The sequence below is a fragment of the Cucumis melo genome, chromosome 8 (assembly GCF_025177605.1).
Source record: "Cucumis melo cultivar AY chromosome 8, USDA_Cmelo_AY_1.0, whole genome shotgun sequence".
Taxonomy (NCBI): Eukaryota; Viridiplantae; Streptophyta; class Magnoliopsida; order Cucurbitales; family Cucurbitaceae; genus Cucumis; species Cucumis melo.
Genome location: NC_066864.1, coordinates 31254124 through 31279438, shown reverse-complemented (window position 1 = coordinate 31279438; position 25315 = coordinate 31254124). Strand labels below are relative to the sequence as shown.

Here is a 25315-nt window from a genome sequence, read left to right as displayed (position 1 = left end):
TTGAAAATGATAGGAAAGATTTCTAGAAGTTGAAGACGGCCATAACTTTCTTGTTCAGTTAAACCATGAGTTAGGAGCCTCTTGTCTAGCCACAATGAAACTAAAAGTCTTATGTGAAGGATACGGGTTCAATAAAGCTTGTTGTCACTTTTAAGGGAATGATCACACTAGAACTAAGTCAAGAACCCTAGACAAGGATATCTCGTCGATTTTACCAAGGTCTCTCACTTTTTACACTCTTGTGCACTCCTTTTAATGGTTCGTTTGGTCATCTAACCACTTGGTTGACAATTGCCTTTGGTCACTAAGTTTATTCAAATTGGAGATCAATTGGTATATGGTTTTGAGTTTTATTAGTTTTTGGAGAATTGGTGGACAAACTCACAAATAAAAAAGGAATAATTGAAGTGGTGATGAAAAGTTTTTTGGAAGAATTCTAGATAAAGGAAACACAGGAATAAAAGGTCTTTGCGTAAATGATGCTAGAGAGAAGTTTTATTGTAATGGAAATAAGTAAGATATTGGTGAGTATGCTGGATAATAAACAATCTTTGGGTCTGTTGTGTTTAGTGGTTATATATGTGAGGAGGAAAGGATGTTGAGCTTGAGTAACAAGTAGGATCGATATGGACGAATACGACCAAACCAAGAAGCAGTAGGACAAGTGAATTTCAAATTTAATTTTTCATTGTTGGCACGATTTTGCTTGGAAACAAAATTTCGAAACTGGATATTCGTTGGTATATGATTTGTTTTTGTTTCTACAAGTTTCTAGATGATTAGTAAAGAAACTCATCTGTCTAAACGGAAGAAATTGGAGGGGCTATAATGAAAATGGGTTGGATAGAATTTGAAATAAAGGAAGCACCTTAATAAAATATTTTTGCATAATTAGTGCTAAAGAAAATGGTTTTGTTGGTCTACAAATTTGGACCTATGATGATTTTGGATATGATAGGAGGAAAGTAAGTTTTGATATAAGAATATTGGAATAAATCGATAGGTGCTCGCGAAGTTGATCTCCATATGGTTAGTAGAAAGCAACAGAGAAGAATCAGGTCGAGGAAAACGCCTCTTTCTAAGTAGAGCATATAACATAGAATAAAGGTTGTTCAACAACTCGGGTCAGATTGAAAGTGAGAGCTTGGGGGCTAAGCACTTTAGGCTCTAGCCTTCGGAAGGCAGAAAGAGAACAAGAAGATCCATATTCTTCACCACAACTATCTTCATTATATAGATTGACTTATCTAATTTCAAATTCTCATTTCCCTTGTTCTTTCTATTATTTGCTGGGATCAACACAGCTACTTCTTCTCAACCTTTGTACGAGCCTAGGCTTTCTTCTTCTTCTCTTTTCTTAAGGGGAGCTATTGCTCCCGATTCCTTCTATTCTTTATAGGTCAAGCTGCTGAATACCTCTTCGTCTCGATAATAGCTTTACGAAACGGGGAGAAGAACAGCGACTACCACTTCTGAAACATCCATTTCTTTCACTCTGATGTGGGTTGCCTTCTTATTTGGCGTGGTCGATCTAGCTTACTCAAGAGAGAAAGACCCCATTGTAGTTTGCATCTTCAAATGGCTTCTTTTCTCGAAGTTCATTCAATGTGAACAAGTTGATCTTCCTTTCTCACTTAACTTTAAAATACTGAAATAACGAAAGACCCTCGTATTCTCGGTCGGGGCTGCAGCTTATGCAGCTTCTTTATTTCCCCTTTATGAGTCAATTGAGATAGATCCATCCGAGTTAGCCTTGTTCTTACCTGTGACCAAGATGAGTGATTGATCGCTGCCTAAACTTATCATACTACTTACGATCCAGCGAAAGGCTGATTATTGCAAACGGAGGATAGGTTTTTTGGAGGCTAGGTTTTCCTCTAAGTAGTAGGCGTAGAAGGAGCTCTTACCTCTTTTTTCTGGATGCTGGTTATTGAAGAGGAAGATGTGAAGCTGGTAGAAAGCCCACGGAGTGGAAGGAAAGCCTACCAAAAGGAGTGAACAGTCGTGCAAAAGATGAAATTGCATGCTCTCTTTTCCTCTTCTTGCTCATAGTATATGCATGATCTTTATCATCGATAGTCAACCAAAGCTCGAATCACACGAAAAGGAAAGAAACCCTTGGTCATTGATCCGGGTTGAATTAGGGAGAGTACGGTCTTGCAACCGACCTTAAACGATGCAAATTTTTACTGCTTTCTTTTAAATTATGCATGTTTTTTTATAAAAAGTTTTGTTTTCTTTTTGTAGGAATAAAGGAAAATGAAGTATAACCAAACTTGTAACCTTTACAAGCAAGTTTCCACAAAGGACTAGATTACAAGGGGAGAGTCTTTTTTGTTGCTAAACTAGAACATGCCTATGATGCAATTGTCTAAATCTTGCCTCGGTAGATTTTGAAAATGATGGGAAAGATTTTTAGAAGTTGAAGATGGCCATAACTTTTTTATACAGTTAAACCATGAGTTAGAAGCCTCTTGTCGAGCCATAATGTAACTAGAACTCTTATGTGAAGGATACACATTCAATAAAGTTTGTTGTCACTTTGAAGGAAATGACCACACTAGAACTAAGTCAAGAACTCTACACAAGGATAGCCTGTCGGTTCTAGCAAGATCTCTCTCTCTTTACACTCTTGCGCACTCTTTTTAATGCTTCGCTTGGTCACCTAACTACTTGGTTGAGATTTATTTAGTTTGTAATTAGAATCCCTAATCTTCCAGAATCCCTTGGGTTCGACCCTTTACTTCCACTTTCTACAGTAAAAGGTAAAGGGTTTTATAAATTCTTTTTCATTGGAGCTAACGGTAAGAACTTCCTTTACTTGAACTCTCTCTTTGAATTTACAACTTTATGATTAACTTTGTCTCTTTTGATTTGATTTTGTTGCATACGGATTTTACTAAGACAACCTTACCGGTTTGCATCACACTTTGCACACACTTTAGCCTTTGTCAGTTTGGATTAGCTTTTCTATTGAAGAGTGCTTGTCGTTCTTTGGATGAAAGATTAGCACAGTAGATGAAGTGTTAAGATAATGCACATAGACTATTTTTGAAATTATCAATGGTTTGCTATAAAGATTGATATGACAAGATAAAATTAGAGATTATGTACTAGAAAAGGAAAAAGACAATTGCCTTTGGACACTAAGTTTATTCAAATTGGAGATTAATTGTTTTTGAGTTTTATTAGTTTTTGGAGAATCGATGGACAAACTCACAAATCAAAAAGGAATAATTGGAGTGGTGATGAAAAGTTGTTTGGAAGAATTCTAGATAAAGGAAGTACAAGAATAAAGGTCTTTGCGTAAATGATGCTAGAGAGAAGTTGCATTTAATGGACATAAGCTAGATATTGGTGAGTATGCTAGATAATAAACAATCTTTGGGTCTGTTATGTTTATTGGTTATGTATGTGAGGAGGAAAGGATGTTGAGCTTGACCAACAAGTAGGATCAATAGGGACAAATACGACCAAACTAAGAAGTAGTAGGATAAGTGAATTTCGAATTTAATTTTTCATTGTTGACGCGATTTTGCTTGGAAACAAAATTTCATAACTGGATATTCGTTGGTATATGGTTTTTTTTTCTACAAGTTTCTAGATGATTGGTGAGGAAACTCATCTGTCTAAACGGAAGAAAGTGGAGGGGCTATAATGAAAATGGGTTGGATAGAATTTTAAATAATGGAAGCACTTTAATAGATATTTGCATAATTGGTCCTAGAGAAATGTGGGTTTTATTGGTCTACAAGTTTGAATGTATGATGATTTTGGATATGATAGGAGGAAAGTAAGTTTGGATATAAGAATTTTGGAATAAATCGATAGGCGCTCGTGAGGCCGATCTCCATGTGGTTAGTAGAAAGCAACATAGAAGAATCAGGTTGAGGAAAACCCCTCTTTCTAAGTAGAGCATATAACGTAGAATAAAGATTGAATTCAACAGCTCGAGTCAGATTGAAAGTGAGAGCCTGGGGGCTAAGCACTTTAGGCTCTAGCCTTCAAAAGGAAAAAAAAGAACAAGAAGATCGATATTCTTCACCGTAACTATCTTCATCATATAGATTGACTTATGTAGTTTCAAAATCTCATTTCCCTTATTCTTTCTATTATTTCTTGGGATCAACAAGAACTAAAGCTACTTCTTCCTCAACCTTTGTACGAGCCTAGGTTTTCTTCTTCTTCCCTTTTCTTAAGGGGAGTTATTGCCCCCGATTCCTCCTATTCTTTATAGGTCAAGTTGCTGAATACGTCTTCGTCTCGATAATAGCTTTACGAAACGAGGACAAGAACAGCGACTACCACTTCTAAAACATCCATTTCTTTTAACTCTGATGTGGGTTTCCTTCTTATCTGACGTGGTCGATCTAGCTTACTCAAGAGAGAAAGACCCCATTATAGTTTGCATCTTCAAATGGCTTCTTTTCTCAAAATTTATTCAATGTGAACAAGTTGATCTTCCTTTCTCACTTAAACTCAAAATACCGGAACAACAAAAGACCCTCGTATTCTCAGCCAGGGCCGCAGCTTATGGAGCTTGTTTATTTTTCCTTTATGAATCAACTGAAACAGATCCATCCAAGTTAGTCTTGTTCTTACATGTGACCAAGATGAGTGACTAATCGTTGCTTAAACTGGTCATACTACTTGCGATCCAGTGGAAGGCTAATTATTGCAGACGGAGGATAGGCTTTTTGGGGCCTAGGCTTTCCTCTAAATAGTAGGCGTAGAAGGAGCTCTTACCTCTTTTGTTTGGAGGCTGGTTATTGAAGAGGAAGATGCGAAACTAGTAGAAATCCCATAGAGTGGAAGGAAAGCCTATGAAAAGGAGTGAATAGTTGTACAAAAGAAAAAATTGAGTTGTTTCATTAAACAAATATAGAAATAACGAGAAATGATAATGACCTTATCGTTCACGTGTTACAAGACAAGAAAGCTTATCTTTCTTTTGAGTGATTTTTTTTAGAGTGGAAGTGGTCGATCCCCTGGGTGCATATCTTGGAACAGAAGCAAGCTTTTTTTTCTCTCAATACTTCACTCTGACTTCGAAGATCAATCAATTCAGTCACCAGTTTCGACCTTTCTTGCTTAATCGAGCGGTTCCCCCCCCCCCCCTCTAGCCACTAGTGCAACTTTAATATTTTTAGAGTTCCATTCTTTGATCTCATTCCACTAACATGCCCACTGGAAAGAACTTCAAAGAAGAATCATTACTAGATTCTGAGACTTGTATCTTTTTGCAATGAGAGTCGGAGTAGTTGGTAGGGTTGTGCATTTTCGTTAATTAGAAGATTTCCTAGTCTGATTCCTTTTTTCTGCTATTCTCTTTGACCGTATGTATAGGACTTCTTATAGGTATTTTATAGGTCTTGAATATGTGTTTTTGAGGTCGAAATAGGTATGGGATGGCGGGCTAGTTCTTTCCTTCACAAAGGTTTGTTGTTGATGCAGTCTGCAGATTAGGCCCTCTTTACGAGCAATTCATGCTCGCTCTGTAAGTTTCAAAAAGAAGAGAGAAGAGAGTAAGAGCTTGATAAACCCTTTCAACATTATGAGAGAATATTATTTCATTCGCAGCTTATTCATTCTTTATGGCTTGGGTAAGACCTTTATCTCCAAGGATAGGACAGAGCAAAAAAAAAAAATTAAAAAAAAGCATGTCATACAGGTCTTCGATCTTTGACTCTATCCTTAAAGCTTGGGATGGGGATGGACAAGTTGCCAAATGCTTGTAAATAGTTTACCACATTGGCCTAATAGCATCTTGCCTGACCAGTCTTATAAATTGTGTGACGGTGTCAAGGGCCTAAACTTGGATTCGATTCGGGTGTGTGACAGACAAGATCTTGCGATAGCCTAGCCTATTGCTTAGTCGAATTTTGGTCGACTAGCCAGTGATAACAGTAGAGATTGAAGACTGATTCTGTATACACAAATTTGCATGCCATTTAGACTTTTCTCGAGAATCACATCAAATGGACTAACTTGAAATTTGGTTTTGAGGTTGAGGAAAAAGGACATCAAAGGAATATGTGATCCTCCGTGATGTAATTCTTGAGATCTAGAGTTATTCACTTCCCAACTCTAAGAATGAATCTAGTACTAATTCAAGAAGATTGGAAGTCACATCCAGATGGACTGAAAGTGAGGAAGTAGAAGGACGATAGATTTGCTTCTTTCATTGTCCATTGGTTCTTAAAGTCTGGAAAAGATTTCTGGCAAAACGTTTGGGCGCCATCCATTCTTTCCCTTTTGTTAGGATAGGGAGGTTTAGTGGACTTGCTAGTCCTTTAATCTGTAGAGGGTGGATCGAGTTTAGTCCTTTCTTTCTTCCTCTAGCCCACGTAGCGGTTAGGAATGGCTTGCTCCTTCCCTCTTGGGTTAATAGGCACAGACCTTTAGATGTTTCTTGAGCTGGTCAGTCCAACTCATTTGGCTTGGTTGGGTAGGAAGATGCCAACAACCTCTCTAAGGAATAGGGTTGACTTGGCGGGCATCGATTTTTCCCCCCTTCTTTACTTAGGTTGAGGTTGGAGCCCTAGAAAGGAAAAGACCCATAAGTTATAGAGGCGTAGTCCTATGGATAGGTGAGATAATCCTATCTCTTCTTCCTTGATCCTATTCAACAAATTATCTTTTTCTTATGGCCATATGGATTCTGAGTCAATCTTCCTATGCCTTCAAGTTAGGGAGTTCTCTATCTATGATGCTTGAGAGGGGGGCTGCCCCTTCCTCCTCTTTTTGGTTCTTGTCTTCCCTCCATTCCTTTGTTTATTTAATAGTAGGTATGTTCGTCCGATGCGGTACCTCACATTCTTTAATTAGGGCGGCACCCCGCTTTCTTTTCTAAGTGTCACTCGTAATAGTAAGAAAGAGAAAGTATTATGGTATGTCGTCCACGAGGTTTGGAAAGTGCCTTTACTCCCTTTCTAATTTCAAGTGAACCCGTAGATGTTCTAAAATTAGTTAAACTAGATCTTAGATATGAACGAGAAGATAAGAAAAAGGCTTTAAGGAAAAGAGAAGAAGATTAGTTATGATAAGATTTCGGTCATAAAAAACCTAGGCTTTCTCTTCCTTCCTTTTTGATTATAATTCTTTCGATCATTTAGCTGACCAAGAGGCTGGCCAAAGAATGCTAAATGTGAGCTTTTCAGACTCATAACCTACCAAAAAGTGAGAAAAATAACTTAACGATCCGAAATGGAAACCAAGTGCCCAAGTGTAATAAGAATAGTGTCAAATCAACCTAAGAGTGTCGCAGAGGTGCCTAAGCTATAAAGACAACCAAACAATGCTTAAATGTGAGCTTTCCAAACTCACAAGCTACCAAAAAGTGAAAAAAAGAAGACTTAGCGACTCGAAATTGAAACCAACTGCCCAAATGCAACAAGTGTAGTGCCAAACCAACCTAAATAACATCCAAAAGGTGCATAAGCTGTAAAGACAACCAAAAAATGCTTAAGTGTGAGCTTTTCCTACTCATAACCTACCAAAAAGTGAGAAAAATGTCTTAACAACCCAAAATGGCAATCAATGGCCCAAGTGCAACAACAATAGTGCCAAACCAACCTAAGTAGTGTCCAAGAGCTGCCTAAGCTGTAAAGACAACCAAACAATGCTTAAGTGTGAGCATTTCCTACTCATAGCCTACAAAAAAGTGTGGAAAATGAACTTAATGACCCGAAGTGGCAACCAAGTGCATAATTGCAACAAGCCTAATGCGAAACCAATCCATATGCACTAAGTATCAATATATGCATGATTGACTACCGTAGTTGTATGATAGCCTCAACATAGTACAACTCAAAGTATACAATAAGTGTGCAATATTTGCATGATTTCAATATGAGAAATGATGTATACATATCTCAACCATATTGTATATTTTTTCTTTCAACTCAGTCGACGCTAGCTTCCAAGATACATGTGTAATTGTAATATGATGATGCATAGAAGATGATTTAGAAAGAGTGTATCTGTAAACTCGAGATTTCCCTAGGATCATTTTCTCTTGTCATCTATTGTTGGGATTACTAAGTTAAAAGAAGAAAGAAAAGAAAAGAAAGAAAGTGGAATTGGACAGCACAAAGCCCACCACCAACAAGTTAACATACTTAATATAAAATGCTATTACACCGAATTACATAATTACTCTAACAATTACAAAAAGAGTCTTGCAACTCAATATCACCATACAAACCTAAAGTACTATAAGTTAACATACTTAATATAAAATGCTATTACACCGAATTACATAATTACTCTAACAATTACAAAAAGAGTCTTCCAACTCAATATCACCATACAAACCTACAAACTTAACTAAAAATGCTTAGAAGAAATCATAATAGGAACATAGAAAGAAAGAGAAATAAATCGATTGTTCTAGTGTTGTGAATTTGCAATCTCAAGTCTTCAATCTAACTCTCTTTATTGTTGTAAAAAATCTACAACTCATTGTCTTTTACTTCTCTAATTCAGTTAGAAAAAATATATATTTATACTTTGTCAAGAGAGGACGTTCATAATCATATCAACGCTATAGCAAAAAATGTAAGCATGTCTATTATTTATATTAGGTTTTTCAAATGTCAAGTAAATATAGATACCACTTGATGTTTTTAAAAATGTCAACAAATTGTGGCAACGTGAATTTTTTTTGAAAATTTAACCACCACCTTTTCACAAAAATTATTTACGTTTTTAAAAACTTCAAGAGTTTAATAGATATTATTTGACATTTTAAAAACGTCAAGTAAAAGTAGCACTTGATATTTCTTAAACATAAAGAAATGTTCTATAGTGGAAAACTTTCCAAAAATTTCCCCCATCTCTTCGCATTTTCATAAAAAAAATTGACGTTTTGAAAATATCAAGAAAAAAATAGATATTACTTGATGTTTTTAAAACGGCATGGAAAAGTATATGTCGCTTTTAAATGTTAAGAAAACCGAAAATTGACCCACCTCCGTTTTTTTAGAAAAAAAAACTTATTTTATCTTTGAAATCATCTATTTCTTGACATTCTTTCCAAGAATCATCAAATATTTAAAAGTACAAACGTCAAGTGATTCCCTTTTCTAGTAGATATTTCGATCTTTTAAGCTCCAAAATGGTCCTTTTAACATATATGATGGACATATAGTGAACTATGTTTAAGTTGACCAAAACTTAAACCAATAATGATATTTTATAAATAAAAATTAAAATAAATCAATATTCTTTTCTTTGTAAGAAAACTATAAATGATGATGAAATCTATTGACAATTCTTAATCTAACAAAATGCAATTGGTTGGATTAAGACATATATTTGAGAATAAACTTCAGTAAAACCAGAAACTAAACCACAAGAAAAGTCCTTATCAAGAATACTACGGTGGAAATCTAACTAAGATAAACAACATCCGTCTGGAATAGTGGAAATCCAACTAAAGTAAACAACATCCCTACAGACATCATGACCTTCCTCAGAAGGAAGGATCTTAGATATAAATAAAAAAAAAATGTTTAAAAAAATAGGTAATAAGACATTATGTGTTTTTTAAAAATAAAAAAAAATTGTCATATGATACAATTCCCTTTTAAAAAAAATGCTCACAGCAACCCCCGTTGGGCCTCAGAGAATGGACAACGAAATTATAATAACAACTACAATAACCAAAAGAAAACTCGGCAAGTGCAAATAGTGGCCTTCACCACACTTTCTTTTGTTGTTTATGTGAGATCAAACGTCCAAATCGCTTAGTATATGTACAAAGACCCAAATTATTGAAGTCATATTTCTAATAAAAAAAAATTAGAGGTTAAGTTTAAGGTATTTCTCATCTCGTTTGGTCTCTAAAAATCGATTTAGAGGGTCCTCCCTTCTTCTAGATTCGGTTTTACGGTAAAAAAATTACCGTTAAACTGCTCGCTAATTCCAACCACCGGAAATTTAGCGGCAAAGAAATGCCGGTGCGAGTTGAGAGCTCTACGCCTTCTCAAATTTCGGGTAATTCCAATCCATCCCTCTACTATATTTCTTGCCTCTGATCGATTCTGAAACTAGGGTCCCCCCTTCCCGATCTATCCATTCATGAATCAACCTGTGTTGATTAGGGTTTCCATTAGAATCACTGTTATCGCAACTTAAGTTGCTTTTAGAAAATCGATTCGAGTTTCTCATTTATATTTTTGCTGCTGGTAGGTGCTGATCCTAAGCAGACCACTCCTCAAGCTTGTACGTTGCTTAGTGTAGGACAGGTTTCATGTTCTCTAATTTTTTCCTTAATTCAGTACTTACCCATATGCCATTTTGATCTGGGTTAATAATAATTGAAATTATCTTCAAATAGGCTAATGATTTTTTTTTTTTTTTGTATCAGGCGTTCTCCGGTACTCAGAATGTCTCTAATAATCAAAAGGATGAGGCTTGGAGGGTGAATGTACGAATACAGGGATTGGACCTTGAACATGGGTATCTTTGTGGCACGATGGAGGCCCTTAATGTTCCTATGGCGGACACTCCGGTAAATAAACTCTTTGTTTGTTTCCTGTGAAGATTGAGTGTAAATATTAACCTGTTTGGCTGATCTCCTCCATATTTCTTTTCTGCTGTGATAAACACAACCTGCTTGTTTTAATTGTGTTCATATTCTTTGATAAACCTGTAATGTTTCTTGATGTCGTTATTACTGCTAGATGCACCTTACCTTTCACTTAGCAAATGAGAGTACTTTCCTCTCTGACTTTGATCTGAGAGTGTGCTGCACATACTTGATAATGGACTTTATGAAATGTTTTGCGTTGTTGCTCGATTCCTCTCTTAAGAATGAAAGAACTTTTGAGAATTTCCTTTAAGATAACTCTGTTGGTTCTGACAGGCAAAAACATTTGTCTCATTTTAATCAACTAAAACAATATACGATCTGGTAGTAAAAAAGGGTTTAAAGTGGATGCTATGAATATGACGATAGTTATGTTTACTTATTCAGAGACAGTAATTTTTTCTTATTTTCATTTTAATTGTTTCCTAGAGTGGGAACTAGAATGGTTCTTGATGTACCTAAATCAAATTACTGAATTTTGCCTAACATGAAGGACCCTCTCATTTTTTAGTTCCAATGTTTCCAAATTGGGAATGAAAAATTGATTCTTGATCTCTGTACCCATCTCAACCTCGGTAATATTTTCATTGATCGACTTTTACATGGGTGGAGGATGACATTCTCATCGTCCCACTTTTTGAGCCCCATCCCCTTTCCTCCTCCTCTTCTTCTTCTTCTTACAAAAATATCACCCAACAATCTTCTCCATATCTATTCCTATTGATATGAATCTTTTCTTTTGAGAAAGTATACTTAACAATTGATATCACCCAACAATCTCTTCTTTTCACAGTAATGCTTACACAGGAAGATCCAATACAACCTATAGAATTCAGATATCTGTTCATTTCAATATTACAATTTTGCATCAGTGGCAAATGCCAAGATAAGATGTTGCCTTTTGAATGAATTGTTTAGAGATTGGGATAAAAGATTTCAAAATAGAGCTAATAATGAATTGGTTATTATAAATTTTTTATTGATGAATAGTGACAAAGCATCTCATGTATCATTCTGATTGCTATATTAGAACCATAATCACTTCAGTATAAATTAAACATGTCTAGAAATACATAATTGACATTACTTGGTTCCATTCTATTTGAGAAAGTATACTTGCTTAAATCCATGTTTTTAAAAACTTGGGTGCTGGTTTCCTTCTACTGAATGTATCTAGGCCTTATTTGGATAGATATTATTATAGCTTCATTTGAATTTGGTTTGGCTTTGCTGATTGTGACAGGTAGTAACCTTTTGGGAAGGGGAGATTGTGGATGGCAAGAATTATAATTTCTTCACTGGAAAATGGCAAGCAGCGTATGTAATTAATATATAAATAAGCAAGAATCACCAAGCTTCCTTTGCATTAAGCTGTTAAAAACGAACTTATTTCTGATATGAACTTTGATGTTAGTAAGAATTTGAAAATCTTAAGCTCTTTACTCAAGTCTTTTTCTACCATCTTTCAGACCGGAAGAGGATATAAGGCACTGGACCAAATTTCCATCATTTGCTCCCCTAATGGTGAGGACCCCTAGTCAATACATCCCTTCGTCTACTACTTTAATCTCCATTGAAAATGGTTTTTCTTTTTTACTTTTCCTCTTAAAAATGCTGTTCCAGAACCAAGTGGAAGTTGATGGTGGGAAATCTTTGGATCTTAGTAATTATCCATGCATCTTTATGGTATTCTGACCTCCTCTTACACTTGTTCTTTTCGTGTCCACACACATAATTATGTTCTTAAAACCGAGTATTATGGTTTCTTTGCAGAGATGGAAAGAGCAATACTTTGTGAATGTTGGAACCGATTGTGGGTTAACTATAGCTGGTTTTTATTATGTTTGCTTCTCTTGTAGCGACGGTTCTATCAATGGCTTCTACTATGACCCTAATAGTAGGTATGAATTCAAATTATAAGCACAGATTAAAATTAAACACAGCTTTCCTCTGCTTTGGCAATATACTTGACAAGATACTGCTTGAAATCTGCAGCCCATTTCAGAAGCTTGAACTAAAGTCTACAAACGAGGGAAGATCGGGTTTCAGCTTCTCATCGTACGAGTTGCAATGACCCAAAATCGGAAATTCCTTATAAAATTATGGTTGGTTTAACTTGTTGCTATATTTGAGTTCCATGGTTTTTCTGCTTCAAACAACTCAAGTTGAAGTAGTTGAGATTTTTCTGTTCCATGGTTTTTCTTGCTAAGCAATACCGAGATTTTGCTTCAACTCCTGTAGGTTTACCATGAAATTTAATGGGAAGTGTAGCATGTACCTAGTTCGGTGTATGAAAATTTTGGTCCCAGAAGTTGCAGTATTGAAGATTCGGGCTACAACAGGTTGTTGTAATGATTCTCTCTCTGCTCTGTGGTTCTATCAAACCTTAGCTCGACTTAACTCATTCCCATTTTGTAATTTATTCGAGTTGTTTGTTTCTCCTGTTTATAATTTCCTTTTTAGTGCATAAAGATACGAAATTGTGGGAATATTACTATATATAGTAAGAAGTTTTGAAGATTGGATGTGTGTGAGAACAATAATGGCAAAAGCAAAAAAAGGAATAGTCATTTATGGATAACTGCTTGGTCACACTGCACCTACTCGCAAGTAATGACTCTCATGCATAACTACACTGTTCAAGTTGAAGCTCTCTTCAATTACAGTAACAGTAGTAATTTACCATATGGTTTGGTAGTTGAGATATTTCTACAAATGAACTGAATAACTCCTCTTGTTTTGAAGTAATTTTCAGACACTTAAAATCACTTTTGTTATATTCAAAATAACTTTAAAACATGTTCTATTAATCATTCAAAAATTAATATAAACGTTTATTTTATTTATTGGTTTCTATATTTTTACATTTTAGGAATGATTTTAAAATTCAGTGTAAATTTTCTCACACTATAAAAAGTAATTCCTAAAATTAAGAAAATGTTCGGAATTCAATCCCTGTAATTTTCAAAGTTAGAATGTATTCCTAATAATTTGATATTACTACATAATTCGATGAGCAGCTCTAACATAGGAATTTCTCCCTACCACATTATGATCTAACTTAATTTCTTTTAATACAATAATTGTGAGACTAGAAAAGCGATTAGAATTAATCTTACTTTGTTTAATTTAACTTGACTTAAAACTCAGAAAAAAAAAATTAGTCTAAAGTATGCTTGTGCTAAAACAACTACAAATTGCTAGCTTTCAATTCAAATGATTGAAGCAAAAGTATGAAGAATTGGGAAAAGAAGTAACCGATTTCAGTTATTGGAGCTGCATGCCAATTTAGTACTGCGACCACAGATTTGCTTTTTGAGCCACGAAGTATTGTTCTTAATAAAAAGAGTTTCATTACTTCAAATGAGGGTTTTGTAAGGCCCCAACTCCCAACCATCATATCCCTCGTGCTCTTACCTAATTAAATGACCAAAAAATATCCCATACTTTACAAATCAAATCCTTTCTCTTCACATTTACCCTCTTCATGTGGGACATGCTTTCTCCTTCTTAAATTTCTCTCTCAACCTTCATGATCATCCAAATCCTCTAAAATACATCGGCTTTAACAAAATACGTTATCAAACTAGCCGTAAATATATGGATCTCCCACGTACGTACATGCATGTTAGCTAGGTTGTAATAATTTTCTTTGTTATTCAATGAGTTTGCTGAAAATATCTTGAGAAAGAGAAGTATTTAAATCCGTTGTTCGAATTGTCTTGAGACTTCTTTTTCTTTTTCTTTCTTTCTAGCCAATATGGATGCTTTGCTTTGTGATGAGGATTGGCTCTCGTGTTCAACTGAGACTCGTGACGAAAACTACCACCGTGCAATGAAGCATGGTGGTTTTGATAAAAGCATCACGAGTTCAGTTTGTTTAACTATTACGATGAAGGAAGATGACGAGCGGGCCGTGTCGGTCTGCATGGAGAAGGAGATGAGTTACATGCCTGAACCTTATTATAAGGAGTTTCTTGAAAGTAAAAATCTTGTTTTTGTGAGGCTTAGATGTATTCAATGGATTATTAAGGTCAACCTGCTTTTCTTTTTATTTCTCTTTGTTGATTTTCATTTATTTGTCTTAATTTCAAGTCAATGAGTTATCTTTAATTTAAATATTATTGCTATTATTATTTTTCAGTGTAGAAGTCGATGGGATTTCTCCCATGAAACTGTTTTTCTTGCTGCAAATTACCTCGATCGCTTCATATCTAAGAACAGATGCAAAGTAAGCACATTACTTCATCTTTTGTCAACTAAATCTTCTATATTTTGAGGATTTTTTTTTTTTTTTAATTAGACTAGAAATTACTAAACTACATGAAATTTCATCTCAAGACAATGAAAAGATCGAATAGGTGCTCTCATGGAAACTTCTTTAGACTCCTTGATCAACTCTTGATCGAATACTTTTATATAGGTTTTGATAATGTATTGATCAAGAAACATCTTCTATCTCACAATCATTTGATAATGAAAGGAGTAAATTGTATATTTTTTAAAGATTTATAACTTACGGGATTCTCAATTAAGAACTAATTCCAAAGACTTAAACTAATAAGTTCATTCTATCATCAATTCAGAATGTTTATTTAATTAAAATTTATGGCAGGAATGGAAGGATTGGATGGTTGATTTATTGGCTATTGCATGCTTATCCGTAGCCTCCAAGTTCCATGAGACCTATCCTCCAACTTTAACTGAAATTCAGGTAAATTAAATATCCAACCTTCTTGAATTTATTGAATATTATTTGGCCGTTTTAAGATAATTATAATAATAAATGGTTTTGGTTTAAAGTCCTTTATCAAGTGCGATTAGCTAATTAGATACGAAATTGGAAGTTGTAGAAAATTAATTCTAAATGTAACTTGTTAAATTAATCTTCAAAATTATTATGATATACAGAGATAATCATATTATTGTATTTCTAATGAATTTTCTTTTATGATATATATATATATATATATTGAAGATGGAGGATTGTTGTATGGATCACGATCATGTGTTTAAACCAAGTTGCATTGAAAGAATGGAGATGATATTATTAGAGGGATTGGAATGGCATTTGTGGTATCCAACACCTTATTATTACATCCAACTTTTGGGTTTGAAATTGGAGTGTTTTTCCATTGAAGAAGCTCATCAAGATCAAGAAGAAGAAGCTAATGCTAATGATGTTTTGATGGTGAAGATCAAAGAGTTTGTTGTTGGAGCTTTGTTAGATTATAGAGCCATCCATTTCAAACCAAGTCTTATTGCTCTCTCTTCAATTTGCTGCTCTTTAGATTTGATTCCTCCAATCATCAACTCTCAATCTTCTATATCATATTTTATGGGCCTCTTCAATCAACATCATAAGGTATATATATAATTTAATTTAGCTATATAATACGTTTCAATTAAATGTATATCATATTTCGGATGATTATTTGATTGATCATAATTTGATGTGTTATGGAACCCAATTTATATTATATAGGATGAGATGATGAAATGTCGAGGCATCATGGAAGCTGTGCATTCTTCTTCTTCTTGCTGCCCTCAAAGCCCTACTTCAGTATTGATGAAGGAACAATAGCAACAACCATACGCTATCATTTCTTTATATTAATAATCTCAACTTCTCATTTTATAGTCATTTTGTTTTTAGTTTCGTATTTTCAAACTTTATGTTTATTCTCATCTAGTTTTGTTTTGTTTGTTTTTTAAAAAAAAAAAAAAAAACCATTTACTTAATTTAAAAATAAAAACTACTCCTTGAATTTTCAAAATTTCTTTGAAATTACTTTTAAAAGATGGATGGAAAAGCAAAGTCGAACCTTAGAACATCAGATTTTTAAGCTTAAATTTTAAAATAGGAAAACAAAAATTGATTATTAAATGATTTACAACATATGTAGTACCTTATTATAGATATTGTTTACTACAATTATGCCTTCGTAACCATATCATTTTTTTAGTCATTAGGAATGGGGTTTTAGGGGGAAAATGATCAGTAAATTAGGTCAAACTGTGTTTGGCCCAAGGAATATGATAAATGGAGATTAGGGTTATCCTAATCTCTAAATAACTCTATCTTATCCTCTATTTTACTTTCTTACAACCCTACATTACATTACTCAAATAAACCAATCCAAATTCTATTATTATTTTTTAAATTACTATAATCATAATCCTTCCCCCAAACACATATTATTATAACACCATTATCATAATCCCTCTCCCAAACACATACTATCATAACACTACCTTTTATATTATTTCCCCCAAACACATATTACATAACACTACCAATAATAACATTTCCTCCAAACACATATTATGATAACACTAGAATCATTATAGTAATCCTTAACTCTTTCTCTCCCCCAAACGCACTCTAAAAGTGTACAACTCTAAATTTTCTTTGTTAACTATCCCTTTATATATATTTCAAATACTTTGGACTATATGTTTACCAAACAACAAGATTACTATTTATAATGAATGACACCAAAATAACATTTTCTAAACAAAAAATATCCCTAACTTAAACATGATCTAACAGGTTAAATAATATATTTTCAACTCAACAATAAAAATTTTAAATTTCCACGTAAATAAAAGATGATGAGTTGTTCGTCAACACGCAATCAGATTACTTTTCGAGAGTAAATAAAATCAAAATTTGTGGAAAAAGTAGTAATACGTTTACCAGGGATTTATCAAACTATTGAGACTAAATTTATAGTTTAATAAAAACTATATAATAAAATATTTATGTTATTTGCATAGGAAAGAAGATGAAGATTATTATAGTTATAGTTATACACACAATCATAATAATTTGTGTTGATTTTAGAAAAGTAATTAACATACTTGAACAACAAATATTCCAACTTAGTCCCTTTAAAGTTTAAACATATTTCTTATTCAAAAGATTTTAAAAAGACCCCAAAATCTTAAACTTTTTAATTAAGAGTCATTTGTCACAATCTTTCCAACTCTCCCCTTCAGAATATGCTTTATTCCATATCTTACATCTTATAATATTAACATAAAGTTAATAAAAGGATGTATTGTTACAACATCTTCTCTTTACATTAAAAAAATTAAAATGGTAATAATAATAATTGGTACATGATAATACGAAGATCGTTGAATTAGATAGTTTGAATTCAAAAAAAAAAAAAGAGAACAATGGTCAAAATATTATACATTCAATTTTTCTTTTTTGGGTCACATCTTTTCTTAGTTCAACAATTGTCGAATGAAAATCAAACTATTGATCTTTAGTATAATAGTTTATAACTAGCTATATTAGTATACTCGATCTCCGTGAAGAAAATTGATAAACAAAAGTTGCAATTTACTAAGTAAATGATATTAGCTATGTGAAATTGTTTATTTAAGTTGCTTTCATAATTATAATGTTCTAGTGAAGGTAGATTTTGAGTTTTTAGATTTTCATTAATTAAAACAAAAGCAAAAAAGGTAAAGTTTGGTATGAGATTCTGAAATGGCAAATTATTCTCCAACTTCTTTTCTTTCCATTTCCCTTTTTCTTTGGTTATTTGTTTATAACTTCTAAATGCAACCTTATTGGAGAAGAATCAAAAAGGTAAAATCATAATTATTCTCCCTGTAGAATTTAAACATAAATAATCCTACAAAAGTAAGAATGTTAATTAATTATTCCAATTTGTATCTAAAGCTTGCCAATTTACTTTTGTTTTGTTTTTTTAATGTACACAAAATAGGGTATAGGGTGAAAAGAAAAGGTTTTTAGAGTTGATGCCATCTAATTCATAGGGCTACACTTTCATTTTTAATGTCACAAAAATGCTTGATTACTTGGTTGCTTGAAACTTTAAACGAGCGTTTCTAAACATTCATTTGGTATTTAATTTTATACTTTTAACTGTAATTATTATATCATTATATTACGTTAGTTTTATTTTGGGGGATTAAAATTAAATTTGAAACGATTTTAACCATTTTAGAATCACACCTAAACGTCTTTAAAAAGTAAATTATACTTTCGATGACGGAAACAATAAGTTTGTTGAAGGAGAGTTGAAGAAAAGAGTAAGAGAAGTGAGAAAATACGATTTTTTTTTTTTTTTTTTATAAAAAGTGTCATGTGAGCTTTAGTTAACTATTGGATGGATTCTATTAATTGATAGACCAAAATCACATTTATTGAGCATTTGGAGATTTGATTGTTGATTCTTGAAACTTCAAAACTAATTTAACACATCTAAGTGGACCAAAATTTTATTCGTATCTTAATTGGTTAAACTTTTCAAGTATTTGATTTTAAAAAGAAAAGAATAAAGTATTTGTCAAAAACCACCCAAATAGCTTTTAAAACCGTTTCAAAATATAATTTAAATAGTTTTTATCAAAATTAAATTTTTTAAAAAAATAACTATCTAAAAAGTAATTTTCTTTTGTAATCAATCATCCCTGATTACGTCAGGAATGCGTTTAGATTATCTATGAAAAAATGTTTTTTAAAAATATATTTTCTTTTAAACGCTTTTTTTAAATGAATTTAAAATTTAGACACTTACATGTTTGGTCAAATCTTCTTATAAATGTTTATATACATAATTTTTGTTTAAAAATTCATGTTCCTAAATTTTGGTTTTAGAAAATATATTATCTTTCAATCTCATTTTCTAAAAGTTCGTTTCGAAAAGTTATCAAACACCTCGATTCTTTTTTAAAGTGATTTTTTTTTCAAATTTAAACACTTTAAAAGGTAATCGTCCTTTCTTTATGGTTTTCTGATTTTGAAAATTATACTTGTTTCTCATAAATTTTGGCAGGCTTTTTATTCTTTAAAAACAAATGGGACTGTAAACTAAGTTTTCAAAAGCTACGGTTCTATTTGGTAACTACTCCCTTTTTTGTTTTTCGATTTTTGAAAATTAATCTTATTTTTTCTTATTTCTTACTTTGATTTATATATTCCTTAAATATAATAGTTCTATTCTGAGTTAAATTTTGAAAACAAAAATAATTTTTTTAAAAGTTATCTTTTTTAGTTTTCAAAATTTTGAATTGTTTCTTAAAAACACTAGTTTAAATAAATAACAAAGAAAGAAATTTGAGAGTAAAAGTAATATCTATATACTTAACTATCAAAATAAAGTTGTTACCAAACGAGACCTATGTTTATTTAGTTTCTAAAACCTATCTTGATTTTTAAAAAGTAAGTAATAAAACAAGAAAATCATGAAGAAAAGCCATGTCTATATATAATTCGTCTTAAAAGATAAAATATTTTTGAAACTTATACTCTGTATCTACGATCCATTTAAAATGACTTCTTTGTATTTTCTTATATACTTCTAGCAATGTTTTCAAGATCCATGTGAAATGTTCCAAACTAAAAATTTAAGAAGTTGTAATTTAATTAGTCAAAGAATTCAAATATTTTCATGATGACCGTACTATGATTGAAGAAAAACAAATTTATCAAACATGATAAATGAGGATCTTGATATGGACCCTCCTCGTCTCCCCCTCAAGGCTAGAGAACTTCAGTACTTTTCTCCTTTTTCTTTCCATTTTTCTATGTTGAACTACTTTCCAAATCAATGAGATGAATTTATTCTTTATAAAGAAAGATAAAATCATTTTCATCTTGAATTTAAATCAACCTATCTCAATTTATCTTCACAAAAAGGAAAAGCGCAAAAAACATAATCTTTGAACGACAACCTAAGAAGAATATACATCAAAATATAACGAGAGAGAGAGAGAGAGAGAGAATTTAGCCATGTCTTAAGATTCCAAAATGGTCGTGTCCTAAAACAGAAATCCAACTACTTTAGTGGCTTAACCACGTACAGAACTAACCAACATATTAAACTACAATGGAAGAAAAAAAGTAAGCCTCATTAGGAAGAAATGAATATTGCCCTTTATTTGAAAGTGAAAGTGACACACAAAAAGGAGCAATTGGGATAAAGCAATCGTTAACTCAAATATAAAATCCTTAAGTATTCCCCATTTTCAATTTCACTTCTTCCCCCCAAACTCACTTTTTTTTGTTTACATCTTTCTCAAGCCATGGCAGTTGTTTCACTTCTCGTTTCCATTCTTCTCTGTTCATCAATGGCTTTCTTCACCACAAGTACTATTCTCTCCTCCTCTCGTCTTGAATCCATTGTGTTCTTTCTCTAGACAATGTACTGATTTTTGTTGTTTTTATGCAGATGGGGAACAAATCATCATAGTCAACAATTGTAATGAAAGCATATGGCCGGGAATTCTTGGTGGAGCGGGGCAGAACACACCAAAAGACGGGGGTTTTCTACTTGGAAGTGGCCAGGAAGTAGTTATCGACGTACCCGATAAATGGTCGGGGAGAATATGGGGTAGACAAGGCTGCAACTTTGACTCTAACGGTAAAGGCTCGTGTGACACGGGCGATTGCGGAGGCCAACTACATTGTGGAGGATCTGGGGGTGAGCCACCAGCCACATTGGTGGAAATGACGCTAGGATCATCCTCATCGCCCCTGCATTTCTATGATGTGAGTTTGGTGGATGGGTTTAACTTGCCTGTGTCGATGAAGCCAGTGGGGGGAGGGATTGGGTGTGGCGTAGCATCCTGCGAGGTCGACGTGAACATTTGCTGCCCCTCAACGCTGGAGGTTAGAAGGGGGAGCAAGGTTGTGGGCTGCAAAAGTGCTTGTTTGGCTATGCAATCGGCTAAGTATTGTTGCACTGGACAATATGCAAATCCAAATACTTGCAAGCCTACTCTGTTTGCCCACTTGTTTAAAGCCATTTGCCCCAAGGCTTATAGCTATGCTTTTGATGATTCCTCAAGTCTAAATAGATGTAGGGCTTCTCGTTATGTCATTACATTTTGCCCTCCTCAGTTGTTGTAGAGCTGTCAGGCTTCGATGTCTTATGGTTTATTAGTTCATTGCCAAGGTTTTGTTTTTCCTAGCTTATGTAACTTGTAATGGAAGATCCTTCTATCAATGGAAGAGAATTTCTCTTTTGTTTTACAAACTGTAAAGTTGTTACTTTTTCTGTTCGTATGGGAATTGATTTTAGTAGTGGGTGGTAAGTATTGACAGATTTTGACCAGATTTTGAAGCATTTTCAATTCAAGTTCAGAAGGATCAATGACATAATCTGTTCTCTTCATCTTCTATCGCTTTTCAGGTTGAGGAAAAGTTGGAATAAAATTGACAATCAAAGGAAGCAAGTAAAAGAAAAAGAACCGGTAATACTACATCTCGGAGAAAAAAAGAAAACAATTTATCGTTGAAAATATTAAAAATACAGATAGCAACCTCCTGACTTCTGCCTTGATCATTTGAAACGTCATAACAAATTAATATATGACCAATATCTAGCCGACGCTCTAGTCTGACATTCTTTTCTAGTTCCACAGTATCTGAGCTTTTCATTCTCAATCCAATTAATCACAAAAATAGAACTCCATCGCATTGAAATTGGTAATAAATATCTCAAAGATGGCATAAATCTACATTACACCCTTGACTACAGAGGAGGGAGTTGTGAGGCTGCTACCTTTTTGGTGTTTTTGACATGAACAGCCTTGGTTGTTGTGTAAGTTCAACCATGACGGTCTTCTAGCCAGAGAGAAAGAGAGAGAAAGCAAAACCATTGAACAGGTGTAGAAATTAGTAAATTTACAGCCTAAGTTATGAAGTTGAATCTTCATTCGTATTCGCTGCAGAACTGGAAGTAACATCTCGAGCCTCAGGTGCAGGTGCAGGTGCAGGACCTAAGCCCAGCAATAAAGGAGCTTCTTTCTTTTCAGTTTTAGGACTTGTATCAGCCGGAGGCCTTCCCGACCAAGCTCTCAGAGGAGGTTCAAAATGCTTACTAGCAACATCAGGAGGTGGTGCATCCTCTCCAGGAAGAACAAGAAGACCCTTTTCACGGAGAGATGATGATTCTTTGTAGCAGGTGTTCCAGAGTGAATCAACAAGCTGCCTTTCTTCCTTAGCTGCCCCAAGATCTTCAGGTGACAATAAACTGATATCCTTTATCCGTTCCTCAAGAAGTTTCTTTAACTTGTCGTCGTCTTCACCTAACCCTCCACCATTCTCACCTGTCTTGTCCTTGGCAAGTTCAAGAAGGCCACGAAGAGCAGCTTCCCGTACCTCAGCATCATCGCTGGATGCAAGGTGTAGCATAATTCGAGGGAATCCTAGCTCGTTCACTATGTTGCAGTCTGAAGTATTTTCATGCAGCAGGTAATGGATCAAGTTAAGGGCTTTCCTGCACATGGTTCCCTCAATGAGTAGTTGTATAACAAAGAAATAAGACTCGATCAATTAAAACAGCTATACCCAAACAGAGGGATTTACACTGTTTCCCATTGAAATCTAAAAATTATTTCAAAGTAGTAAAGAACATTGTTACATTCATTCCTACACCTGCTAAAAGCCCTAAAAGGAAATAGGGTTTACCCAAAGTGGTTGGAAAGTGATAATGTCATAATTCTATGATTATTACCTTTGAAATCTTACACTCTCGGAGCCAAGAGCATCTCTCAGGCCAGCATAACCATTTGCAAGTCGGAATGCAGCAATACCAGGTTTGTTGTGTCGGATTAAAGCTGCAGATTCCAAAAGAAAAACAAAAACAAAACCGACATCAAAGTCAGTAACATATACAAAAGCCCCGATGCCTTAACAGAGAAACAAATTAAACACTTTCTCACAGAAAAGAAACCTATGTATGCACTTACAGGATATAGCACCAAGAGCCTTGGTCCGAGCAATGACATCAGGGTCCGAAGTAAAGTTCAAGAGAAGCGACTCTAAACCATTCAATTCCATCACCAGTTGCTGACTTCGTGGATTATTTTGAACAATAGTGGTCACAACTTCTGCAGCTTTGGCTCGAATATTTGCATGGGAATTCTTGAGATATCCGAGAAGAGGATGCAGCCCACCAATAGAGTGAAGGTCTGTCAGCAATATAGTTAATGTGAACAGGATGAGAAATAATTTCACTCAAAGAAGAGATACCATAAACTCAATAGTGACATTTTTATTTGGAAAAAAGTTCATCAACAATCATTCCACAACTCTGGAACCATTTACGCATTGCTCAGAAAGTAAAAGCTCGAACCCATTTCCAGGCAATTTCAAATCTTCCTATGCAAAAGTACCCCAAGAAATGCTACATTTGTTGTTGTGATGAAAGTTATACCAGAAATTGCACCATATCTCAGGCCCCTAACCTAACAGCAACCGACCTAAAGCAATGAAAACCCCTATCTATCTCAAAAGCGCAAAGAAACCTCAAAGACAATGCTCAACTAGGTGCAATTCGTAGATTCTACAAACTAGTGCTCTTTGAGAAATGAAAGCACCTCATACTTCCCGTTAGGTATCATACGAACAATCCATATCCACCCAACAAAGATTTTATATAATTCAATAAAGAGAGTACTTTACCATTGGCCATGTCAATCGACTCAACATGCTCTTGTAGCTCATCAAGCATATCTGCAAGGATCAGAAAAATGTAACGCAATAATTTAGGAAATATCCTTGAAGAGTAAATAGAACCCGTGCTCGGGGAGATTAGAGAGAAGGATGATTCTGAAAATGGAAGTACCTTCAATATCCTCTGAACCAACACCTTGAGCCTCCAAGACTTGCTCAGGAGTCTGCATCACTTGAGTTATCTCTTTCATGCGCTTGACAACATCAACACTCTGAGCTTGCATTGCTTCCATAAACCATCTCCGGTCCTCCTCGCTGAAAAAAGACATAATACAACACCATCTTTTAATAAGCTATCCAGAAAACGCATCGCCCAAAACAGATAAACCTAACCACGATCACATAAACATAATTTGAAACCAAGGTTCACATCTTCAAAATCAACAACAACAACAAAAAAAAAAAAAACTGAAGAATACACTAACACAATTAATACTAGAAGACAACTTGAGAACCATTGTTATTTGTGTTAAAGAGATGAATAGTTAGTTAAACCTAGTAAATCAATTCCATTACTGAAATGGGTATTAACCAAATAACGTGTCCTTCATCCTTCCAGCTTAATGATTCTTATTGTTCGCAACAAAAACAAGGTATAAAATAACATCCACAACAGTTACAGAATGCAAAAGCACCACAACAGACAAAGTTAAGCAGATAGAGAGAAGAGAATACCTGAGATTACGATTAGGGCGAGTTCCGTCGGAGTGAGCGAGACTCCATTTGAGCAACCCATCCCAGTTGGGACCATCTTTCGCCATAGCCGTTCAAGAATTGAAGGAAGCCCTAAGTAAATGAAGATGATAGATGAATGTGAAGTGAAGTACAAATTTCAGGAATCGTAAGAATCTAGGTGTATGGAATGGAAGGTGGATTTATACAAAAGAAACGCGGAAAGAAGATGATTCGTGAACCATCTTGATCCTTCGGTTCTAGAATTATATCGGATTATTATTATTATTATTTTGTTATTATTAGTGGATTTACTTCTCAAAACTATGACTTCTCTTTTTCTCTTTTGATAATATGCAAAATTTATAAAATCAAAATATGACTTTACCATACCCTATCTATTTAATTAATGCCTCAAGCCTCAAATTATTCAGTTAAATTATAATTATAATTTTTTTTCTCGACCAAAGCATGAGAAAGGAAGTAAGGTTAGATCCATCCTTCATAAATTGTTAGCTCTTTTTTGTAAGTTTTTAGTTTTTTAA

The 25315-nt window shown here is 34.0% G+C and overlaps 4 protein-coding genes across 7 annotated transcripts; 3 read left to right on the top strand and 1 right to left on the bottom strand.

The window, feature by feature from the left end:
• The first annotated feature begins 9637 nt into the window (after positions 1–9637).
• LOC103490410 (uncharacterized) lies at positions 9638–13175 on the top strand. 4 transcript variants are annotated; one of them, XM_008449902.3, is made up of 9 exons: positions 9638–9999; positions 10195–10250; positions 10373–10516; positions 11838–11911; positions 12064–12118; positions 12218–12280; positions 12368–12495; positions 12590–12699; positions 12836–13175. In XM_008449902.3, the coding sequence occupies exons 1-8, from the start codon at positions 9957–9959 to the stop codon at positions 12666–12668; spliced, it is 642 nt and encodes a 213-aa protein (XP_008448124.1). In that variant the 5' UTR covers positions 9638–9956; the 3' UTR covers positions 12669–12699; positions 12836–13175. The 4 variants fall into 4 exon arrangements, 3 of the variants coding, with proteins under 3 accessions (XP_008448124.1, XP_008448136.1, XP_050945237.1); XR_007823284.1 differs by having other exon boundaries at positions 9711–9999; positions 12454–12495; XM_008449914.3 differs by lacking the exon at positions 12836–13175 and having other exon boundaries at positions 9711–9999; positions 12454–12495; positions 12590–12737.
• A 904-nt stretch (positions 13176–14079) lies between these two features.
• On the top strand, positions 14080–16276 carry LOC103490403 (putative cyclin-D7-1). The gene is made up of 6 exons (XM_017045025.2): positions 14080–14207; positions 14350–14627; positions 14739–14825; positions 15210–15308; positions 15573–15959; positions 16080–16276. The coding sequence occupies exons 1-6, from the start codon at positions 14195–14197 to the stop codon at positions 16176–16178; spliced, it is 963 nt and encodes a 320-aa protein (XP_016900514.2). The 5' UTR covers positions 14080–14194; the 3' UTR covers positions 16179–16276.
• A 4174-nt stretch (positions 16277–20450) lies between these two features.
• LOC103490396 (thaumatin-like protein) lies at positions 20451–22358 on the top strand. The gene is made up of 2 exons (XM_008449889.3): positions 20451–20726; positions 20809–22358. Exons 1-2 carry the CDS (start codon positions 20663–20665, stop codon positions 21486–21488), a joined length of 744 nt encoding a protein of 247 aa, XP_008448111.1. The 5' UTR covers positions 20451–20662; the 3' UTR covers positions 21489–22358.
• On the bottom strand, positions 21816–25086 carry LOC103490388 (uncharacterized). Its single transcript, XM_008449880.3, has 6 exons — positions 24774–25086; positions 24211–24353; positions 24048–24098; positions 23333–23554; positions 23098–23200; positions 21816–22860 (listed from the first exon to the last, which is right to left on the bottom strand). Exons 1-6 carry the CDS (start codon positions 24857–24859, stop codon positions 22278–22280), a joined length of 1188 nt encoding a protein of 395 aa, XP_008448102.2. The 5' UTR covers positions 24860–25086; the 3' UTR covers positions 21816–22277.
• Between the last annotated feature and the right edge of the window lie 229 nt (positions 25087–25315).